Here is a 16060-nt window from a genome sequence, read left to right as displayed (position 1 = left end):
TTTGAGTCACTGACCTCTTCAGTGTTTTATACAGTCAGTGACATCATTAAAAACCTAACATGCATCCATCAACACTGCACAATCCCATTCATTTTTTTCAGTTACTGAAAACACATTTTTTAAGTATCAAGATAAAGAGTGTCAGATTTGTTTTGTTCATGAAGATACAGTAGCTCATTAGGAAATTGTGAAATATATATATTTTTATATAAAAAAAACTTTCACTTATAAGAAAGTTTTTACTATGCCACAGGATTTGTTTAAACAGGATTTACTACTAATAACCCCATGATGATGTTTACCCCATCATTTCATGTGTCATTTCAGTGGTGGTCCAGTAGGTGGCACCAGGACCCTGACACGTTCCTTTGTACAAAGACAAAGCAGTGAAGTCATTAGAATGAAGAGTTGAGCGTGTTACCTTCATGTTCTCTAGATCAGTTGTTTCCACTGCAGAACATTAAGGGTTGCGAGGGTAAAGCTGAGTGGTTGGTACTCAAATTAAGATTTTAGTTTTTTACATGGCTGATCTTCACTTTCTCTCTTTTGAAATGTTGGCTAAAGTTGCAGCTTAATGCCTGTAACAGTTATACATATAAAAAACAAAAACTGAGGTTTAGAGGAGAAATAGCATCTTAAATTAAAACACTTAAAACTCAGACATATTTAACCTGACTTAATATGGTGCTATGGTGGCCTGTGGGTTCAGGTGTTGATCGTATCCCCAGTTAGTTACCATCCAACTGGGACCTTCATCCCCATCTTCTCCCCTCATTTCCTGTCATTTCTCTACTGCTCGCTGTTTAATACAGATAGCCAAAATATTTCACACTGCTTTTGCTTCATTATAGGCCTATTTGCTTAATTCTAAGGTGTTACCAGCCAAAACCACCAGTCTAGAGTAGGTTTGCCTATGGTCAAAACAAAAGGTAAGGGGAGCCCTGGTAACCACTGTGGTTTGATTCTGGCCATGGATCTGTGTTGGATGTCTTACCCTTCTCTCTACTCATGTTTCATGTCTCTCTGCCTCTTTTTTGCCTGACATCAATAAAATGGAGTAGAAACGTCCAGCTCACAGACAGAGGGTCCATGATGACAGGATGAGGCAGAGAGGAGACAGAACTGGACATGGGGAGCGGATGCAGTTGATAAATGATAAATGATAAATGTGCTAACTAACAGCGCTGCTTTCACTGAAGCAGCAGTGACGGCTGTATCTGTCAGGAGTGTGTTGCAGCTGTTATTACACCTGCTGTTAAAGGGGAAACAAAGCCTCACCTCAGTGCACCTGTGCTACGACAGCTTTGGTGATTGCCAGGTTGATGTTTACGTCAAAGCTCCTCCTGGGACACTTCAAAGACCCTCCTCGTTTTGACTCCTAATGTTAGAGCTTTGATCCTGAAGGGGAACACAGCAGAACAAACACTATAAACACTGTCATTCATATATGCCTGCTACATACAGTGCATAGTCTTCAAGTACCATCAACCAGGCCGCTCCATTATCAGAGTGATGTTCACCACTGCCAGACCCCAGAGAGAGACCCTCGATTACATTAGTGCTACTCTGTTATTTGGGTTCATCCTGCTGGTTAATAAACGTCTGTGTTCTTGTCCTTCTCTTTTAATGCGTAATTAATCCAAAGGACAGAGCCGTCTCTACAATTAGGGCCTTGTATTCTTAATGAGGCCCGTTGCCATAAGGAGGTTGCACCAGAGCACGAGAGGCTATTAGAGCTCAGCGGAGGCAGCACAGGTGGAGGATGAGGTCGCTGAGTCATCTGTAGACTGATGCTGCAAGACAACACCACAGTATGATGATCAAAAGCTCTCAACATCACTGGACCAAATGACCACACAGTACTATAAAGATCTGAATTTTAATGGAATTGCTTAAAATGTTTAGTGCATATATTAAGTAGATGGAAATACAGAGTGATAGAGGCTTCTAACAGAGGCTGTGTTAAAGTGGACTTGCTTCAATTAAAAGGCAAACAACTCCAAAAATGTGGGAATATGTTTGAACTAGAATCAGATGTAAATGATTATATATGGTAGTCAATGTTTCTGAATGCAACAACTCTACTTGGTGTACTTTTAATGAGTTTTCATTTAGGTAGCCTATTATACTTCACTACATTTAAATGTATATTTATGAAATCAGAAAATGGAAGGTTGTAAATTGACATTTGTGAAGCAGTTTCAAGTGAACAATCACTCTGAAGTTATGTTGTCATGTTCAGGTTTCCAAAGATGTAAAAATGTACTTTTTTTTTTAAGTATATTTTTTCAGGCTTTTTTGCCTTTAATATACAGGACAGTAGAGATAGACAGGAAACAGGAGGCAGAGAGAGGGGGAATGACATACAGGATAAGACCACTTGGCTTGGGATTCGAACCGGGGTCAACAAGGACTGTAGCCTCAACCCCTAAAAATGTACATTTTAAATGGAATTATTTTTACTATATTTTACTCTTCAGTACTACTACTTGAGTTGAAAAATAGGAAGGTTAAAATTAAATGGTTGGTTTCCCTAAATTACAAAAAAGGTCATTCCTCATTTACCACCAGTGATACTAAGGGTTAAACCATAACTATCTGCATGGATAGATCTCATTATAGGTTAATGGGAAAAATATAGATTTTGTATTCTTGTACTTTTCTTATTTTTACCACTGCTTAAATGTACAAACCTTGCATGTGAGGTTAGCAGTTAGTTCACTTCTCATTAGAGCAAATCGGTTAAAACTATCTAACATACTATCTTGTGTTACTGATTTTCAGGTTCAAACTCTTTTATGAATAGCCTACTGTATAATGTATACAGTATGACAACTGTTACATGTACAACTTTAAACAGATGATTTTTCTGAACTGAGTCTTAAATAAGGATAAATATGGAAATAACCAAACTGTGTGTGGGTATATTGAGAGTTGCTGTGATGTCAACTGAGTCACACTCAGGCCTACGTATAAATCAGGCAGCAGCGGTTAAAATCTGATCTTCAGCAGACTGAACACAGCAGCCATCATGAGGACAAGTGCAGGTGTAGTTTGTCTGATCTTCATTTTATGTACTGAAAGAGAAATTATTCATGCTCTACCAATCAATGACACCCCAGGACCTTTACACAATCAGGTGAGTTCATATTCCTTTTAATTACTCTGAATTAACATTTAATATGGTGATTTCTCAGCACTCAATAATCTCCCCCAACAACCCCATATGGACCCAGCCCTCCTGAGTGTGATATATGTGTTGGTTGTTAATGTCTGGTGGTGTTGTGCAGTGTGTGTGTATTTATATGTTGCTCATGTTTAGTGGTGTTTGTACAGTGTGTGTGTATTCATGTTTCTCAATGTTTGGTGGTGGTTTGTACAGTGTGTGTGTGTGTGTGTATGTATATTGTTCAATGTTTGGTGGTGTTTGTACAGTGTGTGTGTGTATGTGTATATTGTTCAATGTTTGGTGGTGGTTGTACAGTGTGTGTGTGTGTGTGTGTATGTATATTGTTCAATGTTTGGTGGTGTTTGTACAGTGTGTGTGTGTATGTGTATATTGTTCAATGTTTGGTGGTGGTTGTACAGTGTGTGTGTGTGTATGTGTGTGTATGTATATTGTTCAATGTTTGGTGGTGTTTGTACAGTGTGTGTGTGTGTGTATGTATATTGTTCAATGTTTGGTGGTGTTTGTACAGTGTGTGTGTGTGTGTATATTGTTCAATGTTTGGTGGTGGTTTGTACAGTGTGTGTGTGTGTGTGTGTATATTGTTCAATGTTTGGTGGTGGTTTGTACAGTGTGTGTGTGTGTATGTATATTGTTCAATGTTTGGTGGTGGTTTGTACAGTGTGTGTGTGTGTGTGTATTGTTCAATGTTTGGTGGTGGTTTGTACAGTGTGTGTGTGTGTGTGTATATTGTTCAATGTTTGGTGGTGGTTTGTACAGTGTGTGTGTGTGTGTGTGTATATTGTTCAATGTTTGGTGGTGGTTTGTACAGTGTGTGTGTGTGTGTGTGTGTGTGTGTGTGTGTGTGTATGTATATTGTTCAATGTTTGGTGGTGGTTTGTACAGTGTGTGTGTGTGTGTGTATGTATATTGTTCAATGTTTGGTGGTGGTTTGTACAGTGTGTGTGTGTGTGTGTGTGTATGTATATTGTTCAATGTTTGGTGGTGTTTGTACAGTGTGTGTGTGTATGTGTATATTGTTCAATGTTTGGTGGTGTTTCTGACAGATTGTGAAAAGGAATTTCCCCATGGGACAATAAAGGCTATCTATCTATCTATCTATCTTCTCTGAGATTTGATCAGTTTTAATAGTCCTATAAGAAAATCAGTCACTGCATTGATCTGGATCATCTGCATCCCTCCTGGAAAATTTGATAAGATATAAGATAAACACCGATCTTGTGTTTGTCTTTCATTAGAGGGTGCTTTCGGGAATAATGAACCTACAGTTCGGGTACCTGAATCCAGTGAAGTACCTCAGTGAGAAGCTAGCAGAGAGGACCTTCAGAAACCACACCACATCCCGGATCAGACCCCCCTGCAAGATCTTCTTCTGGAAATCCTTCTCAACCTGCTAGCAGTGGGAGAAAACACACCAATTCACACTGTATTCCCATGTTGACTGCAGCAAGCTTGATATTATATAACGGTTGCTTGTGGCCAATGACTGTCTGCATGGTAACTTGTTGTCTTTGAACCTATAGGAAATGAATGACCTTCAAGGCTTTGTATTAATCTCAATACTATTACACAGTAAGATGATTTCTGTAAATAAATGAAACTCTGCAAGTAAATAGCATTTTTGGTAATGATTTGATTAATATATCTTATACAGCTCCAATTCAAAGGTAACAGACATTTTTTTTAAGTAGCATTGACATTTTTAAATTCTGCTTTTTAGCATGAGCAGGACTCTCATATATATATTTTTTTTCACTTCATTAAGTTCAACTTTACAGCATGACTACAAAGATTATAAAAAGAAAAAAGAAGATGCTGGCAGGTCCAAAAACACTATTTCCTGAATGTCGATTGAAGAGTATTTTTCTTATCTATGGTTAATAACATTCCGCTGTATTTTAGTTTTGCACTGCATGCAGCATTACACACATTTTATGTATTTTTCAGGGAGACATTTTCAATTTTTAAAACAGATTTCAGTCTTAATGGAAACTTGAAGTCCTCAATTAGTGTGTAGGCAAATACTGCCATAACCATTTACAAACAGGTTATTAGGAATAGGTTTAAATATATTAAAAAGTGGGTCTGGAGTCTAAAAGTGCTGCATCAGCATCCCCAACAGGCAGCTACACACATATTAATCAGCCAGCATCATTATTACACAGTACAGGACATTTTTTAGCACTTTTAACTCCAAGGACCAAATCTAAAGTTTCCAAATAAAATTGGACAATGTAAAATAACCAAAATGACGGCTAGAGGTGGAACACAGAAAAAACAACAACACTATACTTAAAATACTAACTCACAGTTTGTCTACATTAAGAGACGACAGGTGATTAAAAACTCAAAACTTTTATTTTGCACCGCAATACTAAAATACTTCAATACACAAAGTGTGAATTCTTGCTGGCATGTTCAATCAGTGGTCAATGTCCCTTTGAAAATCCTCCGCACGTACATTCCAACCATTTTACAATCAAGGTAAACAGAGAAACAAACACACACTTCCTGCCTCATTGAAATTCTTTTTGACGACATTGAGAAGTTGTTAATACTTCCATTTGTTATTGGTGACTGTCACAAGGACAAAGAAGGAAACATTTACTGACAGATGGGCATCTGGGATCAAAGGCAGGATTAGTGTTTCACAGGTGTAGGATCATTGCCAAGCTGCAGGTGTGATTTTGGTCCTATTTGTGACATTTGTAGGCATAAACAAATACCTCAGCCCAATTGAGTGCGGTCCGCTCTAAATCCGCTCTAAAATGGTCCAAGGTTTCTTGCTAGTGAGGTGAAGATGATCCTTTTCAGGATTAAGGCAGTCGAGCAGCAATTCCATTGTTGGTTTGTGTCGGCCCACCCAACAATTTCTTCATCTCCTCCATTACTGACTCCAACCTGGATTCCATTGTTCCATGTCCGAGGTCCCTATACATGTGAATTAAAGTGTTGGCAGTTCAATTAATTTAATGTCAAAAATAAGTCACTGTCAAGAGGGTATCATACCTAGTCAAAATCAGTTTTATTTCAGACTTCCTTTTGATTCACAAAACATAGAAAATGCATTCGTAACTACTTCAAACACAAACTTTCAAATGGGAACATGTCAAACATTCACCACATCAACCTCTGAGCTCACTCGCAAACTTCTACACACACTTTCAAGCTCCCCCAGTGTTTTTCCCCACACAGACTTCACCGGCTCATTTTCACACAGAGAGGGTGGTAACAAGGAGAAAATAAAAGCACACAACCAGACACAGCATTCACATCAAATCAGACAGCAAGAGAAAAGCTACGAAAGGATACAAATACTCATAGCACTTGACATTTCACTGTGTTTTTAAAGAATTAAGGTGAAAACAATAAGAGAAAGGAGACCTTAAGGGTCTCGAGATACAATAAATGTCCTTGTGATGGCCATTAGGAACACACTCGTACTTGCTTCTTCCGCTCACACTCGCACAAAGCCACAGGTTCTTCTCAACTCTCGCAGGCATTTGTCCCTTTTAAAAAAAAAAAAAACTTTGCACAAACAGTCCGTCTCACACTTGCTTTCTTTCATTTTGCTCTCCCGTTCTCTCACTCTCAGTCTCACTCTGTCCAACATCAATCCCATTCATTGATCTCGAAAGCGACAAGAGCAGACAAGATTTCTATATCCATAAAAAAAAGGGGGAGAGGAAAAAAACAACACCCACCGTCTAACACAGTATATGCTGAGTGAAGCTGTGTTCTTTGATGGCAAAGCATTTACACATGGGAGGAGGGGAATTGATACTGAGATCGGTCGAACATTGCTGCCAATGAGGCGCTTCCTCCCGGGAAATTGGGAAAGAGTTGGTGAACTGCAGAAGAGATTTTCATGAAGGCGTTTCCATCAGATGTCAAACAAAAAACAAACAAAAAGATGCAATCAACTGCATACAGATATATAAATATTTCAAGCCCATTTTACATGGGGCTGTGGGGGCTCTTGTGATACTCGTGCATGTTTATAAATATTAATCTTGCATGCACATCTCATCTCATGTTCTCAAAAACAAAAAAGATCATGTGGCAGCTTCCACTAACATAATACACTTTTCACCCATTCAATGCAGGACTACATTATCAGTCACACGCAAATATAAATCTTCTCTTCAACAACATAAAAGGCAGTGTATTTTTAATCAATAAGAACATAAGATATGAGCAGTACCCCCCTGGGTATACTTACCAGATTAGCCTAATAGCAAGAGAAAAGGGTAAACTAAAGCTATCTACATTCCCCAACTAGAAGACTTAGACTCCATAGAGGTGCCAAAGCCAGAGCTGAAGCCACTGTTGGAGGGGGTGTTAGTGCCTGCAGCCCAACCGAGGCTAGCTGAGCTGGGGCTGCTGTAACTGGCGCTGGTAGAGCTATAGGTCTGGTCTCGGGTTGTTGTGGCTGTGCCTGCCGTTGTGGTCAGACCCTGCTGGTTAGCCAGCATGCCCATCATTCCCCAACTGCTCTGCAGCGCTGCCTGGGCAGCCGCCACCATTGCTGGGTTAAGACCAAGAGCCCCAAAGTTAACCCCACTGCTACCACTGCCTAGCCCACCACGATTACTGCCATAGCCCTGACTGAACCCACCAGCCCCGAACCGCCCGCGATCCATCATTTGCCTACTATTATTGTGTTTGGGCTCGGCATTGGAGATGTGCACGCTGACTCCCTTGATGATCAAGTCCTCTCCACACAGGGCTTGAGCAACCTGAGGAAACGTGAGGAGGAGATTGTCACTACAATCATTATTATGCCAAAAGAAAATATTAAAACTGATGTTTATGGAGAATATTACCTGGTCATCAGCGAATGTGACAAATGCAAATGCCCGGAAAGGTTTGGGGATGAAGACATCAGTGACTTCACCATATTGCATGAAGTACTGCCTCAGTTCATCAGTGGTCATGTCCTCTGTACAGCGGCCAACAAAGATTTTACGGCTGCGCATGGGTTCATCCGGACATGCCTGAGAGGACAAAGAGACACCACAATCAATTAAATTAATTTTCCTATATCCAACACTCAGTGGTGACTCAGTGGCATACATTTAAGTTTAAAAACCAGTAGGTGTATTTCATCCACTGCTATGTTGTGAATGTATCAATTCATACATACACAATCATACATATTATATTGTATTCAAAGTCAAATTAGAAGGTAGAGAGCAAAAACTGCCAATCCTGAACTATTTGTCAGTTTTGCAAAGTTTGAGCCTCCGATCTTGCTGTTTGTCTTCTAGGATTTACATGCAGTAACTTGTAGACACCGAGACTTTCCCAACAATCAAATGAAATCAGTATAAACATTTAAGTCCAAACAAAAATATCTAATAGGGTTTTACATCTAGAAGAGTTAAATAAACCAATCCTTGATCTAAAGGCAATCTGAATCAAATTATATCGCTCAGAATTGTGAGCTCAGTGCTCACAATACCTTTGAGTTGGGAAGTTTGCAGTCACACCATCGTCCATCAATCATGTGTCTCTGAGCGATCACTTTGGTTTGTGTTTCATACTCAGTGAAGCGGACAAACCCAAATCCTTTTGAGTTGCCTGTTTTTGCATCTCTCTTGACCTAGTGTTAACGAGGACGAAAGAGGAGCATTAATACTAATTCAAACTAAAATGTAATAGTTTTTCTTACACTCCACACAAGAAAAAAAAAAAAGATGTCACTACCTGCACCATGATGACTTCGCCAAAGGTAGTGAAATAATCTTTCAGATCTTGTTCTGTTGTTTTCCATGGCAGCCCGAGGACAATGAGATCTGATGTCTTCTGAAAGCCCCTTTTGATTTTCACAGCTGAGGCAGCATCTATTTCATCCATCTTCCTTTTGTTATCTGTAAAGAACACATTGATGTGGTGCCTTACATGAGTAAAAAAGAGCTGATCAAATACAAATACAAATCTTGTGGAAATGAGGTGGAGGGTGGAACAATTGACCCTTTGAGCCCTTTGCTGCCTGGTGGTGATTGTGACAAACAACAATAAAAAGGTAAGGTACATGATAAATGGACTGCACTTAAATTGCATTTTTCTACCTTAATGGTAGCACCCATACACAGACAGAGGTGGAGCTGCCATGCAAAGCGCTGGCCTGACCATCAGTTTTAACTTTAATTTTAAGATTCCAAGTCAATGCATTTCATTGTATGGTAAAATGTATGTCCAAAGACATGTGGACACACAAGCATTACATCAATATGTGGCTGCTGAGCATCTCACTAAATCAAAACAATGGGCATTAATATGCTGCAATAACAGCCTCCACTCTGCTGCCAAGGCTTTCAACAAGACTTTGGGACTTGGCTACAGACATTCATATCTTACAGTTGTCATTACAGTTTATCCCAAAGGTGTCGGGTGTGGTTGAGGTCAGGACTCAGAAAACATTTCTTTCTGCTCTCTTTGAGCACGGGAGCTTCATTATGTTGGAATATACAAGGACCTCCTGAAACTATGCCCAAAAAGTTTAAAAAGTCTGAAACATCTGTGTACGTTGTAGAATAAAGATGTTCCTTCATTGGAACTATTGGGACAGACCAAAATCACACTCAGTGGCCAGTTTATTAGGTATGTCTAGCTAAGACTAATACAACAGCATACAGAGAGGCGTTGAGACTGAAGCTTAAAATCATTGTCATTATAATATCTAATAATATAACTATTACTAATTAAGGGAAAAATTAAGGTAAACCTAAAAATTGATATTTAACAGTGGATTCGCCTCTTTTTTACCACTAAAACTCATTAAAGGCTGATAGACACTATAGAAAAAAAAACGTAACGCTGTTTATACCCACTTTCAGATTTGAAAAATCTTTATTTGTGAAACCTTAATTCTATCTGTAGAAATGGGTGATTTCACTGATATTTCCTCATCCAGACCACGTTATAGAATTAACTTAAAGTGGTATTTAATGAGTCTCTGGAGGATCCTTGGTAATCCAGTCTAGATTTGTCAAGTCTAAGTAAAGAAGTTTTTGAACAGGCCCTGTTCTAATGAGATCTGGATTACCATTTTTCAGTTTTCATAAGCAAAATAATGGTTTCACACATCTGAAAGTGAGTTTAAACTAAGCATCTTTCATAAACGTAAATTATAAAATATCAAGAGGTATAACTAAATTTCGTTATCTACGTTTCGCTTAACCCCAAATCCGAAGCTAACTTTGGTGTCGTCGATCATTTCTCGATTAATTGATTGGTTGCCTACGCTACAAAGTTGTGGATAATGTTGACTGGTGTGAATCTAATAAACTGGTCGCTGAGTGTTTGAGGCCACACGCAGTAGCAACAATAATGGGGGCCTGACTCACCTTTGGGGTAATTGACGACGTAGACCAGGTTTCCCCAGTCGCTCTCGGGTGCATGCAGGACCCCCTCCACCAGCCGGACTCCCCGCATGCACTGGGACTCTGGGTTCCTGTACCGCAGCCCGCACGCCCCTGGAAACTGTGCCGCCACAGACGACAACAAAACAGTGCCGTCGTCTTCTGAGGGGATCTCCATCGGCTCCTCGCTCTCATCCTCCGCCACCCGAATATATAACTCCGACATGGTCCGCGTGCAGTCAGATGAGTTATTAGTAAACACAACAGGAGTGATGATCGATCTTCAGTCAACTTTATGTCTCCTATCTGGGTAAATCAACTGAAACAGGCGAACTGTTAAGTCACAAACACTCACTCCACTCCGAACTCTGTAACATTTAATCGCTGGCGGCCATGAAAGCTGCTCGTTTGGATAGCAAAAACAAGTTAGCAGGCTGGCTAACAGGCTAGCTCAAACTCAATGAATGACCATCCACTTTTGCGCTGTGTTTACTGGCCACAACTGCACGAGTCTTCCTCTTATCTACGACCGTGTAACAAGAAAAATGCACGTAAATAACAACATCAACTAGTTACCGTGTTCGGTCAAATTTCAGCACGAAGTCCGCCGTCCAAAATAAACATAATTTGAAACTAAACGTGTCAGCTAACCTTTCTCTAACCTCTCAAGCTAGCTAACAAAATGGCTGCTCGCCTTCTAGCGATGACATCACCCAGTTGGGAGGGCCCACTTTTCATTTTTTTATGGGGGCGCAAAACAATCACAATTAGATATATTCGGTAAAATGCTTGACTTCAGATCGCCAGTTGTCGGATAACCTTTTATAAAATCATCTTAAAACATACGTGTTACTTTTATTAACGTGCAGTCGTTCATGACTTAAAATAGGCACTGCTAAAAGTTGATGATGTACCCTCTGATATTTGGCAATAGAGATTCCCCTTAAAAGCTCCAACCAGAAGGTGCGCACTTGAGAAAATGTATGTATGAAAGAAAAAACGCTGTTTCATACCCTGCAACCACCTGTCATGTGGAATGGTTCCGTGTATCTTTTGGTCTTTCTTTTTTTTTTTCCAGGAACGATTATTAAAAAACAAAAACCCAGTGGTTATTTGATAGTCATTTTAAAATACAAATTATTAAATGGAAATATGAGCTATTTTTCTTTTTCTTGGTCAAAAAGGGATACGCAGAAATTAAAAAAACAGTTAGATTTTCTTTTCATATTTAAAATAATCAAAATAAAATCACTCAAAAACAGAAACAAAAATGACCAGTTTTTTTTTTCATATTCTGAGACCGGATGTCGTCATCAAGAGCGCAATAAAGATCAATTTTAAAAATCCTGTCCGTGTTGGGGGGAAAAGTATTTTAACATAAACCTCCGCATATGTACCTATCAAAGAGAAAGGCTGCAGGTGGCGCCAAATCCATATTCTTGATCTCTCAACAATAATAATTCTACTACATAAAATACAATCCTTAAAAAACATTAGGAGGTCATAGGTCCAAGAATGACACCATTCTACATGATATAGGCCTAATCTTCATAAGAAGAAAAAAAGATCACGTCAACAAACACTTGTTCGTTCAAAATAAAGTCACGGTAAAGTCAGTTCAGTATGCAGTGATTAATTTGACCTTTTGCTAAAAATTGATTGTTTTAATTGTTCAATTTTTTGCAGCAAATTGCAGCAAGAGAAAACCTGCAGCCAATCAATACACAGAGTCCTCTGACTGCTTAACAATGGAAGATTAACTGAAAAAGTAGCCAGTGAAAATTTTCGCCTGTCAACAATTTGTCAAGAATGTTTTTTGGTTCACATAGGTAGTAGGCCTATATTAGCCTACTGCAGCACTGTTGAGGGGCTAGACCAGTGAACCCAAGTGCAAAACATTGAAGCAGGAAGTAGTGAGTGGTCTTGAAAGGTAGTTTTATTGCTGGGAGGTAGCTGGGAGACTGGGTTAAGGGCTGGGACAAGAGGTGGAACCCAGGGCTGAGTCTTTGTTGTAGAGCTAGGCCAAGCAGGGCAGAGGAGAATCTGGAGAGAAGGGTGCTGTACAGAGGGGGTGGGGACACGGACAAGACAAAAGGGCTGGAGACAGGGGCTGGAGTCAGGCAGAGGCAAACTGCAGGCACACAGAAACAGGATGAACAAATACAGATTTCAGGCAAACCAATGTAATTCTAGGAGGGTAACAGACATCGCTGGGTTAACAGAGTCTACGATCTGGCAATGAGGTGTCGGCTGAACCAGGTATATGTGGGAATAATCATGATTAATGGCAGCTGGAGGCCTGACTCCTGAACACCTGTCTCGTGGAAGGAAGCACAGACCACACATGGAAGGGGGAAGGGTAAAAGAGAGAAACTGCCAACTATGAGGCAGAAGTGGAGGGCATGACAGACACAGAATGACAGGGATAAAAAGGACACACTCACGGAAAAATGGTTGCTCTTTGGTGTGGTTTCAGTATCAGAAGCTTATTGTGATCATGTGTTTGAATTGATATGGAGACGACTGTTGTAGCCTTACGAGATGTACAGAGATAGTGGCCCTCATCCATCCAACTGTTGTAGCATCAAATCTGATCTGAAAGTGTTTTCCCATTTCAACACTAAAGAATTGATCTGCTTAGAGCTCTAAGATCAGTCTTACCACAGCCTGCAAATCACTGGCTCTGATTTCACCAAAAGATCATTAAGTTCAGGCACCATGTGGATTTTATACCAATTAATCAATTAATCAAACTTTATTTATATAGCACCTTTAATACAGGCTAGTGCAGATCAAAGTGCTTTACAATTAGTTGATTTACAAGCTGATAATGAGACAGAATAAGTGACAACATAAAGAAAAGGAATTAAAAAAAGAACAAATTAAAAGACAAAAATTGAGATCAATGTATGCAAGAGAAAATAAGAAAATGAAAAATATTTAGAAGTAGGGATGTCGGATATTATCCAGCCCTCCGATATTCATTTACAATTTTATAAAACAAAAGCATAGTCATAAGAGGAAATTAAACATGGTTAAACTCTTGATAACTAATATTGACTCTATTAACTGTATCTTTTATTCTCTGATTGCAGTCAGTCAATGTACCCAAGAATTGAGTTGAAAGGAAAAACATGATGGTTTTCTATTTACATTTTGCAAATCATGCTGGACTATTTAACATTTTTGGGTAGCCAAGGTAGCCACTGGAAAACACATCAGCAAACTCTTTAAACCAGCTAGAATCATCTAATCCATCACAGAGAACATTAAGCCTGCATTATGTCAACGTTACATTACTGTTGCTTCACAATGATTATGTAACTTTGACAAAAACTAAAACACACTTGTTTATTTTGATAGATTAGAAAAAAAAATAACAAAACATCTTAAAACTACACAGCATGCATTTGGAAATGTAAAGCAATATGATTTATAGCTCAGGAGGTTAAGAAAACATGTATGTATGTTTGCTTAAAACTCACTAAAACCTTTAAGTTGTGATCAACAGCGCCCCTTGCTGGACCCACATATAATTACAAGAAAAGGAACTTGGATCATTTAATCATTAATAATCATGTCTTGGTGTCTAAGTTTGGCTCATAGTATAGTATAGTATAGAATAGTATAGTATAGTATAGCAGTGTCATTAATGCACTGACTAAAATTATTTCGTTTTTGCTGTTATTCAAATTTGTATCTATTATCTTTATTACGTAGCCTATGTGTATATTTCACATAATTTGACATTTGTATGCAAAATAAGCACCTTGTACAAAGAGGGAATTTGAGATTAAAGACTGACTGACTGACTGACTGTAAATGTGGCAGATATACATATGATATAACTAACTCAGACAAGCAATAAAGGTACAATGCCGGACTCGAACCACTGACATTGTAAGATCCCTAACCACTTCTACAGCTATTACTAGCTAGTGTGTGTGTATGTGTGTATGTGTGTCTATGTGTGAGAAAACAGACTCATATAGGCTGCTGATAATCAACATAGTAAAAGTGGGGAGGTCCAAACTAATAATTATAATATAATGGCAGCGACGTTCATGTGTTAAGTAAACACACCTGTTCTGCCCCTCAAGTGACGTCAGTCCCCTTCCCTACAAATACGCTACGTTTACAGTCTCCACTACGTTTTTGTCAGTGGATGTGACATGGATCAGATAAGATTTGGTATCCTGCTTAAAACTATGTAAGTACAAAATATGAAAAAAAAAACTATTTGCCGGTCTCTTAATATTTAAGCTAAATTCTACCTTTTTCTCAACAGTGTTTTACAGTGTTTTATCTCGAGGACCGTGCTTTCCATTCAGAAAAGAGAATGGGTTGATATCCCAACAGCAAAATTAACAGGTAAAGCTTTATTATATTTGAAATGCAACATTTAAATGTGTTTCCACATGGTATGTGAATAATAATAATAATATTTTCAGAAGGAGATGTTGCATGTTTTTCTGAATACATGGAGATGTGGATCCACAGTGCAAGGATTGAAGGGTTGGGGGTCTGGCTGTCTGGGGCCTTAAAGATCCAAGGTACATTTTCAAACACAATAAAGCAACAAAGCATAGAGAAGTAAAAAATAAAATGTATTCCTTCTGAATGTCCTTCTACTTTCCATAAGTCAACCTTGCATCTCTGGATCACCTCAACCTCCAGCTGTCCACCTGCAGATTCTCACTGTACAAAGACCCTGATGAGAACTTTATCTTCAGAGTCAGTTACACTGGATGTTTCATCCAGCAACAGGTATGTCAGTGTTTATTAAGACAGAAACGTTTCATGTATAGGCTATACACAAGTGACATTTGACCATATGGGCTTTGTGGTGAAGATAACCAGGTTATATGTTTATGGTTGCATGTTCAGCACAGCTACCATGTCCTTACACTGAATCTGGTCAAGAGGATAAATCGGTTAGGGGGCAGACCTCACAGTTTGATGATGAAGTGTCCTATGGTTTCTGTTCTACCCAGCAGAGAGCACATCCAGTGTGACCCAGAATACATTCAGGTAACCCTAACCCATGTAGATCAACTTTTCACTGTTTTCATTTGGCATTGCTGCATTTAGTAATTTAGTTTTATCGATGTAGCACTTTTTAAAACATGAAGTTAGAAAAGTCAGCATAAGAGAATATAGTAAGACTAAACAATAAGAAAATGACAGTACACACAACAAATGATGATATAAAATCACAAATATGGGTATGAAATAAACCAATGAAGCGTTTTGTGTTGCTTTGTTATTCTTAAAGTTGTACATGTCCTTTCAGGTGACCAGGCAAGTTCCTTATGACAGCTGGAATCATGAGGTACTGTTTAAATTCAATTAAATGCATGTGTGAGTGAGGGAGATAAAGATAAAGATTATCGGTGTCTGACTTTGTGTGCTCACATTTTCGGGTATATCTTACAGCTGCATTGGTCACTGTCTCTGAATAATCACCTACTAGTAGCTCTGGAGGATGCCAGTCTGATCCAGATGA

The 16060-nt window shown here is 38.9% G+C and overlaps 1 protein-coding gene across 5 annotated transcripts; it reads right to left on the bottom strand.

Moving 5' to 3' along the window:
• Positions 1-5526: 5526 nt before the first annotated feature.
• tardbpa (TAR DNA binding protein a) lies at positions 5527-11225 on the bottom strand. Of its 5 annotated transcripts, none has more exons than XR_008321216.1 (7): positions 10540-11218; positions 8897-9060; positions 8652-8792; positions 8014-8184; positions 7806-7926; positions 6892-7038; positions 5527-6118 (listed from the first exon to the last, which is right to left on the bottom strand). XR_008321216.1 is itself a non-coding variant. In XM_053317426.1 (6 exons), the coding sequence occupies exons 2-6, from the start codon at positions 10778-10780 to the stop codon at positions 7453-7455; spliced, it is 1191 nt and encodes a 396-aa protein (XP_053173401.1). In that variant the 5' UTR covers positions 10781-10873; positions 11131-11225; the 3' UTR covers positions 6196-7452. The 5 variants fall into 5 exon arrangements, 3 of the variants coding, with proteins under 3 accessions (XP_053173401.1, XP_053173402.1, XP_053173400.1); XR_008321217.1 differs by having other exon boundaries at positions 7842-7926; XM_053317426.1 differs by lacking the exon at positions 5527-6118 and having other exon boundaries at positions 6196-7926; positions 10540-10873; positions 11131-11225.
• Between the last annotated feature and the right edge of the window lie 4835 nt (positions 11226-16060).

This window comes from Scomber japonicus, chromosome 4 (assembly GCF_027409825.1).
Source record: "Scomber japonicus isolate fScoJap1 chromosome 4, fScoJap1.pri, whole genome shotgun sequence".
Taxonomy (NCBI): Eukaryota; Metazoa; Chordata; class Actinopteri; order Scombriformes; family Scombridae; genus Scomber; species Scomber japonicus.
Note: the sequence above shows the minus strand (reverse complement) of the source record. Positions and strands in the feature narration are given on the sequence as shown.